This window comes from Diabrotica virgifera, chromosome 9 (assembly GCF_917563875.1).
Source record: "Diabrotica virgifera virgifera chromosome 9, PGI_DIABVI_V3a".
In the NCBI taxonomy this organism is placed as follows: domain Eukaryota; kingdom Metazoa; phylum Arthropoda; class Insecta; order Coleoptera; family Chrysomelidae; genus Diabrotica; species Diabrotica virgifera.
In genome coordinates, this window is record NC_065451.1 from 124,693,974 (window position 1) to 124,706,960 (window position 12,987).

Sequence of the window (12,987 nt, forward strand, 5' to 3'; positions counted from 1 at the left end):
AGCGCGATGTAGAGTAGATGTCTCAGCCTGCATCTGAAAATAAGTTCTTAAATTAGCAATTTGTTTATCTAATTGCTCACCTATATCCATAAGTCCTCTTCCTCCTAAATACCGGGGTAATGTCATTCGTTCTACTGCACTTTTAGGGTGGTGTTTTTGTGCCTTTGTGAGGTGTGTACGTACTTTTCGCTGAAGATTTTCTATATCCGTTATTATTATTATTATTATCCAGATTTAGCCATACGGCTCACACTCCCTCTAAGGGGAAAATTGACTCATCCCAGATACCTACGGTATCAAAAGGATTGAGCTCTGGTGGGACTCTTTCCGTGTTATCGAGCCCTAGGTGACTTGGAATGCAGGTGTATCTCCCAGAAATTTTCGTACGCATCTGGCCGTCGCGAGTAGTATAGCTTTCTGCATGGTCTTATAAAGATGTTCATTCAGACCCAGCTTTTTATGCTTTCGAGGAGGGTCTTCGGAATGACTCCAGTAGTAGAAATAATAATCGGTATCGTCTGGGTACTTTGCATTCTCCATTGCCTTCGTATTTGAATTTCTAGATCTCTGTATTTGGCGATCTTTTCAGTAAATTTACTACGTAGATTATTGTTGTTAGGTATCGCCACATCAATTAGTGTTGTTTGTCTTGTTAATTTATTAACTAGTACGAGATCTGGTCTATTATGTGCCACTGTTTGGTCTGTGAGCACAGTGCGGTCCCAGTATAGCTTGTAGTTGCCATCCTCAAGCATACTCTCAGGGACGTATCGATAATACGGGAGATGGTCTCTTTGGAGAAGTCCCAGCTTGATAGCTATCTCTTGATGAAGGATTTTTCCCACTGCATCATGCCGTTCCTTGTATTCAGTTGCAGCAAATGCCTGGCAGCCCCCTGTAAGATGTTGGATGGTTTCTTGGGCTTGACATCCATATCGGCATCTGTCGTTTTGAACCTGAGGGTCTTTGATGATATATTTCAGGTAATTTCTGGTTGGTATAACCTGATCCTGAATGGCCAGTAATGACCCCTCCGTTTCAGGGAACATCTTTTCTGATGTCAACCAGTAGTTCGACGCTATATTGTCGACATAATCTTGGCTGACCTCATTGGGATGTCGCCCGTGCAGAGGTTTACCCATCCAGGCGCGCACTTTTTCGTCCTTAGTAAGGTGATTTATGCGCATTTCTGGTTCCCTCAGTTTGACCGGTGTTTTGTCATCTACTGCGCAGATAGCGCGATGTAGAGTAGATGTCTCAGCCTGCATCTGAAAATAAGTTCTTAAATTAGCAATTTGTTTATCTAATTGCTCACCTATATCCATAAGTCCTCTTCCTCCTAGATTCCGTGGTAATGTTGTTCTTTCTACTGCACTTTTAGGATGGTGTTTTTGTGCTTTTGTGAGGTGTGTTCGTACTTTTCGCTGTAGAGCTTCTATATCTGTTTTTGTCCACTTAACAATACCAAATGAGTAGCTAAGCGCAGAACATGCGTAGGTGTTTAGTGCCTTAAACAAATTTCTACTGTTAAGGTGTGAGCGAAGCAGCTGTTTTACCCTTCGTATAAACTCAGTAGTTATCTCTGTTTTCATTTGTTTATGGTCAATTTTCCGCGCTTGCTTTACTCCAAGATATTTATACATATCGTTTTCACCCACGGCCTCGATGTTCTGGCCATTTTGCATATCGAATCCTCCGGGTTGTACTTTTCCTCTGACTATATTTAAAATACGGCACTTGTCTAGTCCGAAGTGCATACTAATATCATTAGAAAAAGTTTCTACAGTTTTTAGCATCTCGTCGAGTTGGTTTCGAGTGGAAGCCATTAATTTCAAATCATCCATGTACAATAAATGATTAAGCTTCGCCACCACATTGTTGTTATTTTTAATGCTAAAACCTGCATCTGTGGAGTTCAATAGCTGAGATAGTGGGTTCATAGCTAGACAGAACCACAGAGGACTCAACGAATCTCCTTGAAACAGGCCCCGGCTGATTGCGATATTTTCAGTTTCGATGTTATTTTCACCAGGTATTTGAAGGTGAATTCTAGTTTTCCACTCCGTAATTATATGTTGTAAAAAGGTCACTATATTATCATCGACTTTATATATTCTTAATATATCTATAAGCCATTCATGCGGCACTGAATCAAAGGCCTTCTTGTAATCAATAAAAGCAGTAAATAGGTTCCTCTTTTTGGAATATGCTTGATTAGAAATGACTGAGTCGATGAAAAGTTGTTCTTTGCAACCCATGGAACCCTTAGCGCATCCTTTCTGTTGAGGCTCTATGATACTGTTCAAAGCACAGTGTTGGTAGATACGCCGGGCTACACAGGATGTGACCAATTTATACAAAGTTGAAAGACAAGTAATTGGGCGGTATTTTGCTGGATCTTGGGTGTTATTTTGATCCTTCGGTATTAAATAAGTGGTTCCCTGAGTTAGGAATGATGGTATATCCTGCGGATTAGAAATAACATAATTAATTAGTGTCGATAAGCATTCATGAGCACTCCAAAACTTCTTGAGCCAAAAGTTTTGAACTCCGTCTGGTCCAGGAGATTTCCAGTTATGAAGCTCTTTGATGATATTTGAGACTTCTTCAGTGGTGAAGGGTTCGTAGAGAGTAGTGGTGTAGTGTTGGGAGTTCTGTGCCGTATCTTCTATCCATCCAGCATTGTTGTTAAGAGCAGCTGGTGTGGAAAGTTGATTTCCCCAGAACTCATGAATTTCTTCTTGGCTTGGATAAGACTTATCGAGATTTTCTACGGCGGAATTGAGTTTTCGATAGAACGCCTTCTCAGCAGTCTCAAAAAGGGCATTGTCGGATTTTCGGTTGTTACTCACTTTGTACCTTCTTAGTCGTCCTGAATAAACTGAGAGTCTTTGTTTTAATGTATCCAGGCACTGTTGGGCTGTGTTGTTTTCTGGATCGTATCTTGAGTGTCTTGCAGTATTCCGTATTATTTCTTCAGCTCTCCTGATGACTCTTGTACTTCTTACACCTCGTATATATTCTGTGACTTGACCAATATCCCTACGCAGCAATTCAATCTTTCCGAGCAGTCTTTTTTCCCAGGGTGCAATTCTGCTACCAGTCCTTCCGTTATTAGTACCCTGTCGTGTTCTGAGCTTAATGCCCATTACATTAGCAATTGCTGTTGCTGCACAGTAGATTAGCATGTGCAGATACTCTAATGTGTGGGCTTCTACGACATAATTGGGTAGGATTTCAGTGTTCACAATTTGTAACAGCACACCTAGTCTCTTACAAGAGTTTATTCGTGGTAGCTGTGGTCTGCTAAGTGGGTTTGTTCCATTAAACTCTTGTACAGCACGTGCCATTTCGCTTACTAGGTTATCATGTAGCTCGTTATTTTCCTGCTCTGTATTGTCAGGTTGAGTTTCTTGTATGGCGAGCTCAGGAATCTGCTCATGCACTTCATTTGGGACTTGATCTTCCATTACAACATCGTTATGAATCTCCCGTTCGACTTCGCTTCTGATGATATTGCGTCTAGTCTCTGGGATAAGGTTGTTTCTTATAATTACCCGGTATTGGTCTGATACTCGTTGCTCCGATACTTGAATATCTGGGTACGTCCTGCAAAATTCGGCATACAGCTGTTGTCGGTAGCCGATTGTTTCTTGACCGAGGTTTGTCACCTTGTAATAGAAGCGCAAAATGTTCTCATTGATAGACACAGTCCATTTCATGCGCTGCCTCGGTCGTCCCGCTTGAGTGAGCGCCGGCTGATGATCCAGTGCAGCACCTTCGGCGGGTGGAGCTCTTGTTGTTGTTTGTCTCGCTTGTGGTTGTGGTTGTGGTTGGGCTGTAGCTGATTGTATGACAGGGGCCCGCCTCCTCAACACCCTGCCACCGACGTCCCGCATGCTGTCACGTCCAGCGCCGGCTCCAGACGTGCCCTGGCGATCCCCAGGCAGCGATCCTAAACATAAACGATAATTCTCCATATTAATGGGTGTGCATTTTATACCTACTGCCAGGTGTCAGTTTTTGTTCCACGGCAAGTATCCCTGCTACTCTTTGGGTATTGGCGCTACGAATACCCAGAAAGCATCCCCCATTCGCAGGGGGCCGCGCCTGATAGAAGAACTGACAAAAAACTCCCACAGGTATTATTATTATTATTATCCCAGATTTAGCCATACGGCTCACACTCCCTGTAAGGGGAAAATTGACTCATCCCAGATACCTACGGTATCAAAAGGATTGCGCTCTGGTGGGACTCTTTCCGTGTTATCGAGCCCTAGGTGACTTGGTATGCTGGAGTATCTCCCAGAAATTTTCGTACACATCTGGCCGTCGCGAGTAGTACAGCTTTCTGCATGGTCTTATAAAGGTGTTCATTTAGACCCAGCTTTTTTATGTTTTCGAGGAGGTTCTTCGGAATGACTCCAGTAGTAGACATAATAATAGGTATCGTCTGGGTACTTTGCATTCTCCATTGTCTTCGTATTTGAATTTCCAGATCTCTGTACTTGGCGATCTTTTCAGTAAATTTACTACGTAGATTATTGTTGTTAGGTATCGCCACATCAATCAATGTTGTTTGCCTTGTTAATTTATTAACTAGTACGAGATCTGGTCTATTATGTGCCACTGTTTGGTCTGTGAGCACAGTACGGTCCCAGTATAGCTTGTAGTTGCCATCCTCAAGCATACTCTCAGGGACGTATTGATAATATGGGACATGGTCCGTTTGGAGAAGTCCCAGCTTGACCATTATTATTATTATTATTATGTCATTGCAAAGAATTGTTTGGTGAGATAATCCAGAACAAGACCTTTTCATTTATGAGCTAAATACAGTGACTTATGGAACAACTTCAGCTCCATATTTAGCAATAAAATGTTTACAAACATTAGCTCAAGAACATATAAATTCATTTCCATTAGCATCACAAACAATTCTAAAAGACTTTTATGTAGATGATCTACTCACTGGTTCTAATAGTATGTCTGAATTAATTCAAACATGTCAAGAAGTTTCATTTATTCTAAACTCTGCTGGATTTCCTCTTAGAAAATGGACTGCTAACAATCCAAATATTCTTCAAACTATTTCCAGTAACGATGATTCATTAGCCATATTAAAATTAGGACAAAATGATGCTTCAAAAACATTAGGTATTTACTGGTACAGTCAATTAGATGTTTTAAAGTATTCCATTAATAATAATATTAATCCATTAAAAAGTTCACTTACAAAAAGACAAGTACTCTCAGATATAGTACAAATTTATGATCCATTAGGTTTAATCAGCCCTTGTATAATTCTAGGAAAAATAATGATCCAAAAATTATGGTCACTAAACATGGAATAGGATAAACCCATTCCAGAAGATCTATCTTTACAATGGCAACAGTTTAGAACTGAATTGTCAGAATTAAATCAATTATCCATTCCTATATATGTTATAAAAAATGAGTATAAATTGATAGAGATCCATGGTTTTTGTGATGCATCTCGTGATGCATATGCTGCATGCATTTTTGCACGCAGTTCAAATTCGCAAGGAGAATTTCATGTACAATTATTATGCTCAAAAACCAAGGTAGCACTTAAGTTATTAACAATTCCAAGATTGGAATTATCTGCAACCTTATTACTGGCACAATTATCTATTCAAGTAAAAACATCACTATTCAACCTTCCTAATGATATACCATTTTACCATTGGTCTGATTCACAGGTAGTGCTCTGTTGGTTAAAAACAGATCCAAACTCTCTAGAAATTTTTGTGGGCAATAGAGTTGCAAAAATTCAAAATTTAACCTCTATCTCAAATTGGAGTTATATTAATACAAAATCAAAACCTGCCGATGTTGCCTCCAGAGGCATACTACCAAACAAATTAAAATACCCCCATATATGGTGGACAGGGCCAGAGTTTTTATGTGAACCAAACAGTCAATGGCCTCAATATTCATTTAACATATCCAAATCAAACTTACCAGAATTAAAAAGAATTCCTACAACAATTCTTTCAAACATTTCTGTCAATTCATTAGAAATATTTACAAACTTTTCTAGTTATTTAAAGTTAGTCAGAACAATTGCATATTGTAAAAGATTTATTTATAATTCAAAAAATAAGGATGATCGACACTTAGGTCCATTACAAGCAATGGAAGTTGATCAAGCACTGCTAACATTAATCAAACTAGCTCAAAAGGATTCATTTAATGACACACTTATTATCTTCTTTATGTCCATTTCTGGATGAGCAAGGTATCCTTCGTGTAGGGGGACGATTAAAATGTACTAACTTACAAAGAGATATTAAACATCCTATCCTTATATCTTCAAATCATCCATTTACTAAACTAATTTTTATTCATAAACATAACTATTTATTACATCCAGGGCCACAATTACTTTTGGCAACAGTCAGACAAAAATATTGGCCTATTGGGGGAAAAATTCTTGCCAAGAATTGTATTCAGTGTTTTAGACACAAGCCAGTTGCATCCATTGCCCCTAAGGGTAGCTTACCTAATAATAGAATTTCACCATCTTTTCCATTTCAAGTCACTGGGATAGATTATGCAGGTCCATATAACATAAAAGACAGAAAGGGAAGAGGTGCAAAAACAACAAAAGGTTACATTTGTGTGTTTGTATGTTTTGTAACTAAAGCTATTCACCTTGAACTCATCTCAGATATGATAACAGAATGTTTTATAGCATGTCTGCGAAGATTTGTCTCACGTCGGGGAATACCCAACCACATTTATTCTGATAATGGTAAAACATTTCAAGGTGCATATAATGAAACAATGAATTGTACACATTTATTCAAAATAATCATAATATATTAATAGATTATGCAACTAGCAATAATATAAGGTGGCATTTCTCTCCTCCTTACAGTCCTAACTTCGGTGGCTTATGGGAAGCCGCAGTTAAATCAATGAAACATCATCTTAAACGAACTCTACTTAATTCTATTTTAACCTATGAAGAGTTTTTAACTCTCATAACTCAAATTGAGGGGATTTTAAATTTAAGACCGCTCTATGCAATTTCAGATGACCCAAATGATTACGAGCCTCTGACTCCTTCCCACTTCCTTTTGGGCCATCCTATTACTTCTCTTCCTTCCTTAGACTTACTGGAAGTAGCAGAAAACAGAATCACAAGACTCCAAGCTGTTCAACGTTTGCAACAAAAATTTTGGAATCGATTTTCAAAAGAATACATCAGCCAGCTCCACCAATTATATAAATGGAAATCTCCACAGTCAAAACTTTCAGTTGGGAGTCTGGTATTAATCCGTAATGACTACTTACCACCACAAAAATGGCAACTAGGACGAATTTTGCAGCTGATTCCTGGTCCAGATGGTATTCACCGAGTATCCCTTGTGTCCACTACAAAAGGTGTCTTAAAACGATCTGTGAGACATCTACATCCACTACCTCTTCAAGATGAAGCCTCTTCAAGTGAAAATTAGTAAAGACAACTGTGACTGTATGTTGTGAACTTTACATTGTGTATTTTGAAGTTTCCCTTCAAAGGGGGCCATGTTAAGATTTTTATTTTTTAATGTTTTAGTAACTAGTTTTGTTTTGTACTCAGTAGTTGGTAGAACTGAATTTTGACATGAAAGCGAAGAAGAAATTTGACATGACAGATATAACCTATAAAATTATTAAAAATCATGTATCCATGTGTGTAAATAAATAAACATACAAAAACCAAATCTATAATCATCATCCAATCCAGTACCCTATGGAATACAAAAAACACAACAATGATGATTGCCTGAAATCCATAACACCAAGAAATATGGCTAGAAGAAACATGCTACAAAACCCATCGCACAACAACAATGAAATGTATAGACAAAGAAGAACAGAGACAAGAAAATTAATGAAAACGAAGAAGAGGGAGTATCAGGAACAAATAATCAGAGATATATAAGATAAAAGAAAGAACAAACAAGCGAGACAGTTCTTCAAAGGAGTTTCAGATATCAAGACCGGGTACCAAGCAAGAACAGGAAACTTCTTTCAAAACGACAGCATGCAGCTTATCACTGATGACAAGGATATCGCAAAAACCTGGAAGGAATACTTCTATCAACTATTAAACGAGTAATCTAGCAGAAATACATCAAACATAGAAGTGCATACAGCTGAAATAGAAGACCAATACCCGACAAACGAAGAAGTAATACAGGCAATTAAAAAACTTAAAAATAATAAGACACCAGGTTGCGATGGTATACCCGCAGAGTGCTTAAAACATGGAGGAAAAGCGTTGTACAGTTCTATATACAAGCAAATTCAAGACATTTGGCGAGAAGAAACAATGCCAGATGAATGGAAAGAAGGGATTATTGTACCAATACACAAAAAAGGAAACAAAAAGCAATGTATTAACTACCGGGAAATATCACTCCTAAACACCACCTACAAATCCTTGCAAACATCCTGCTAGAAAGAACCAAAACATACACAGAAGAAATCGTTGGAGATTATCAATGCGGATTTAGACCGGACCGCTCTACTATTGACCAGATATTCACAGTAAAACAGATAATGGAAAAATGCTGGGAGTTTGATCGTGAGCTTCATCAGATGTTCATAGATTTTAAACAAGCATTTGATAGAGTATGCAGGGCTAGACTGTGGACAGCGATGCAGGAACTTGGCTTTCCAAAGAAACTGGTCAGGTTGATACTGATGTGTATGCAACGGGTACGATGTAAGGTGAGAGTTGGATAACAATACTCGGAGAAATTTGAAATAAACAATGGACTAAAACAGGGAGATGCACTTTCACCACAACTCTTCAACTTCGATCGAAAAACCGAATGCAGTATTTCATCGAGATGGATCAAACTTATCACTGACATTTGCAGACGATATCGATCTAATAGGAAACACACGATTAAGGATGAAGGAGACTTTCGTGGGGTTCGAGAAGGAAGCAGAGAAGATGGGTCTCCAAATCAACGAAAACAAGACGAAATATATGTATATGAGCCGCAATAACCAAAGCAGAGGCAGAATCGGTCAGAACATCACCATCGATGAGTTTAACTTTGAGCGCGTTAGAGAATTCAAGTATCTTGGAACAATAACTGAAGACAATAACGAAGACAATTGAAGACAAGAAATAAACAACAGGATTCAGGCCGGCAACAGATGTCTTTTTGCCATCCAAAACCTTAAAAAATCGAAACAACTAACAAGACCTATGAAGATACAAGACGTATGAAGATACAAGTCAATAAAACAATCATACGACCCGTTGTGATGTATGGAAGCGAAACGTGGACGATAACAAAGGCATACGAAGAGAGACTATGTGTTTTTGAAAGAAAAATCATAAGGAAGATTTTTGGTCCTGTGCTGGATGAAGCATCAGGACAATATAGGATAAGAACTAACAAAGAGTTCGAAGAACTTTACCAAGGCGCCAACATCATAAAAGAAATAAAGGCCATAAGACTCCAATGGGCAGGACACCTCAGAAGACATTCTGACCAAAGAACAGTAAGATTGGTGTGGGAGGAAGTCCCAACTGGAAGGAGACCTAAGCACTATGGGCGTGGAGAATTGGATGGAGGTTGCTCAAGACAGAAAACAGTGGAGGCATGTTGTCGAGTCGGCTAAAACCCACGAAGGGTTGTAACGCCACGGAGTAAGTAAATTAGCCGACATCTTGGTTTTAAACGAGAACCATTTTTACTCAATATCTCCGCCATTTTCCACTTTTCGACAAAAATTATACGAACCAAAATTGTTTAAAATGTGATGTTCTATAATTTCTAATATAACAGGCGGTCGATATTTTCTGAGTTATGGCGGAAAATAGTGACAGTTAGAGGATAATTATTGAATTATCTGGTTTATTATAAAAGTCGGTTCGCTAAACGCAGACACAACTGGCTAGTGATTTTAGTAGGATATTTTTTTGTTTTTGGCCAATTTTGCCCAAATTTGCAAAATTACTAATTATTTTGTAATTATTAAGCATTTAGTAATAATTTTTTTACCAATTTTACGAAATTAACAAAATTACTTACTAAAATCAATAGCCAGTTGTGTGTGAGTTTAGCGAACCGACTATAGTTTTACGACAAAAATGTACCTATATAAGAATAGAGAATTAAATTCTACCCAATTTTGATCTCTTAAATTTTTTTGTTAAAATTAATATTTAAGGTAACACGTATGCGGTAATGGCGCGAACGTAAGACCTGATTGATTTTATAGCAACTGTTTTTGTAAAATATCTACGTAATTTTCAACGAAAATTGTTCCAAATATGATTTCCTACAATTTATTTTTAACAATTTTTTTCATGCGTGTGATATTTTCCGAATTAAGGTAGGGGAAAGGTAGGTAAAGTGGAATGGGTGGGTAAAGCGGAATAAGCTTAAAATTTAATTTCAAAATTGGCGGTTTTTGTTGTAACTCCTACCACAATATACCTTTTGACATTTGGCAATATTTACTTCAATATGGCGCACTTTCATTGATATGTTCATGTGAGTTAAACAAGATCATTGTTTTTTAACAAAAAGTTGTAATATTTGGTGACTAAGACGAAATTTCTTATCAGCAACAGGTAAGTTTTTCTAACCGTATTTATTATCTATTGTATAAAATGGTTATTTGTGGACATAAATACTCTTTCTTTAACTTATTAGCACGTTTGGTTAGTAGCTATCGTGTTTGTACAGAAAAAATGTTGATGCGGGTAAAGTGGAATGAAACGTATGCGGGTAAAGCGGAATGACGTTCCACTTTACCTCCTAAAAGTTTAACAATGTTATTAAGTGACAACATTTTTTTAGCATGCCTAATTTTTACAAACGAAAGACTTCGCAGCAGAGTTGGGACGAGAAGGCAATGGCTGAGGCTCTAACTGCATGTCAAGGTGGTTTATCAATTCATTCTTCTGCAAAACAATATAACATTCCATCGACAACTCTTTTTAGAAGATTAAAGCGATCACCAGAAGAACGTTTAGTGAAGCAACTTGGACGATTCCGTTGCGTGTTCACGGTAGATCAAGAGAGGATGTTGGTAGACTATATTCTTAAAATGGAAGAACGCCTGTTTGGGCTAACTATTTCTGACTTAAAATATCTTACCTACGAGTTTGCCATACGAAATAACATTGAACATAGATTCAATAATGAGAAGAAAGAAGCTGGTAAAGTATGGTTGCTTGGTTTCATGAAACGGCACCCAGTTCTTTCACTTCGACTTCCAGAAAAAACGTCAGCAGCGCGAGCGTCAGCATTTAACGCAGTTAGTGTCGGAAAGTTCTTTGATTTATTGGAAGACTTATACCAAAAACACAACTACAAACCTAACCGCATCTATAATTGTGACGAAACCGGAATCTCTACCGTGCCAAATAAGCCTTCAAAGATTATTTCAAAAAAGGGGAAAAAGCAAGTAGGAGTTTTATCATCAGCTGAAAGAGGTACGCTTACAACTGCAGAAATTTGCTTCAACGCTGCAGGGGAATACATCCCTCCTGCTCTTATTTTTCCACGGGTGAGACATCACTTGACATTCGACATTGGAGTTCCTCTGAATACCAAAATTTTCACGCATGCTTCTGGATGGATGCAGACCGAAATCTTTACGGCTTGGTTTCACCATTTTATTAAATTTGCGAAGCCTACCTCCGAGGACAGGGTTTTACTAATTTTAGATGGCCATTCAACCCACATAAAAAACATTGAAGTCTTAGAGCTTGCTAAGAAAAACTTTGTAGACATCCTGGTGCTACCACCACATTGCACACATCGACTTCAGCCACTGGACGTATCATTTATGTATCCCATGTCGACCTTCTATGAACAGGCAGTGCGAGTTTGGCTGCGAACCCACCCGGGGAAAGTTGTGACGATTCATGATGTCGGTCCTCTCTTCGGAGAAGCTTACTTGAAGGCAGCTAGTATGGCAACAGCTATCTCAGGATTTAAGAAGACGGGTATTTGGCCGTTTGAGAGACCTGATCCAAACGTTTTCGTGGCTGCAGATACAACTGATCGTCCTGGGCCTCTACTCGCTACATCTAACTTGCCATCAGCGTCCACTCCAGTGTCAAATGACATTCTCCTCCATAAGACTATTGTTAGTCCTGCGGATATTTTACCTATCCCACGGGTCGCTTCAAATATCGAAAATCCAACGAAGAAAAGGGCTCGATCAGGAAAAACTGTAGTAGCAACTTCTACCCCTTTTATTGAAGAGTTAAAGAATTTGAAGGCTCCGACCCCAAAAAATCCAACCAAGAAAGTTACGAAGCAACTATTTCAAAGCGACAGCGAAGAAGAAGATGATGCAAACATCAGCATTTATAGTGACACCGACAGCGGTTCAGAGTTGGACCTACCAGTTCAAATTCCTACCATAAAAACAGAAGATATTAAGGAAGGGATATATGTAGCTGTAGAGTACAACGGACAAACATTTCCCGGTTTAGTAATTTCAAAATCAGGTGAATCAGCGTCTGTAAAGTGTATGGAAAGGACGCAAAAATATTTCAAATGCCCTAATAAAGATGATGTATTAGATTACAACATTAAGGACATTAAAATGATTATTAATGAACCAAAACAGTTAAGACGAGGGTTTTTCAATGTTCCTGAGCTCTGTTTATATGCTTAGTTGAATAAATAATATTAATTCATTTTAAGTTTTTGTATTCCGCTTTACCTCCAATATGGCGGGTAAAGTGGAATATTACACCACTTTTACTTTTGACGTTTTTCTCCGAAGTGGTGATATATTAGTTTAATTTCTTAACAGTACTACGTAGAGCTATAACGTAAGTGGCTTCTTCCATAAACTCAAACTTTTAAGACGAATACTTCTACCGGGATACAAGCTTGAATCGGTAATTATTCCACTTTACCTACCTTTCCCCTACTAGTACACTTTAGAAGAGCAAAAATAATCATTTTTTTCAAGAATTTT

General features: G+C 38.2%; 1 protein-coding gene across 1 annotated transcript; it reads left to right on the forward strand.

Annotated features, from left to right (window-relative positions):
* Positions 1–10,383: 10,383 nt before the first annotated feature.
* Positions 10,384–12,678, forward strand: LOC126891314 (uncharacterized). The gene is made up of 2 exons (XM_050660491.1): positions 10,384–10,615; positions 10,845–12,678. Exon 2 carries the CDS (start codon positions 10,846–10,848, stop codon positions 12,676–12,678), a length of 1,833 nt encoding a protein of 610 aa, XP_050516448.1. The 5' UTR covers positions 10,384–10,615; position 10,845.
* Positions 12,679–12,987: the final 309 nt, after the last annotated feature.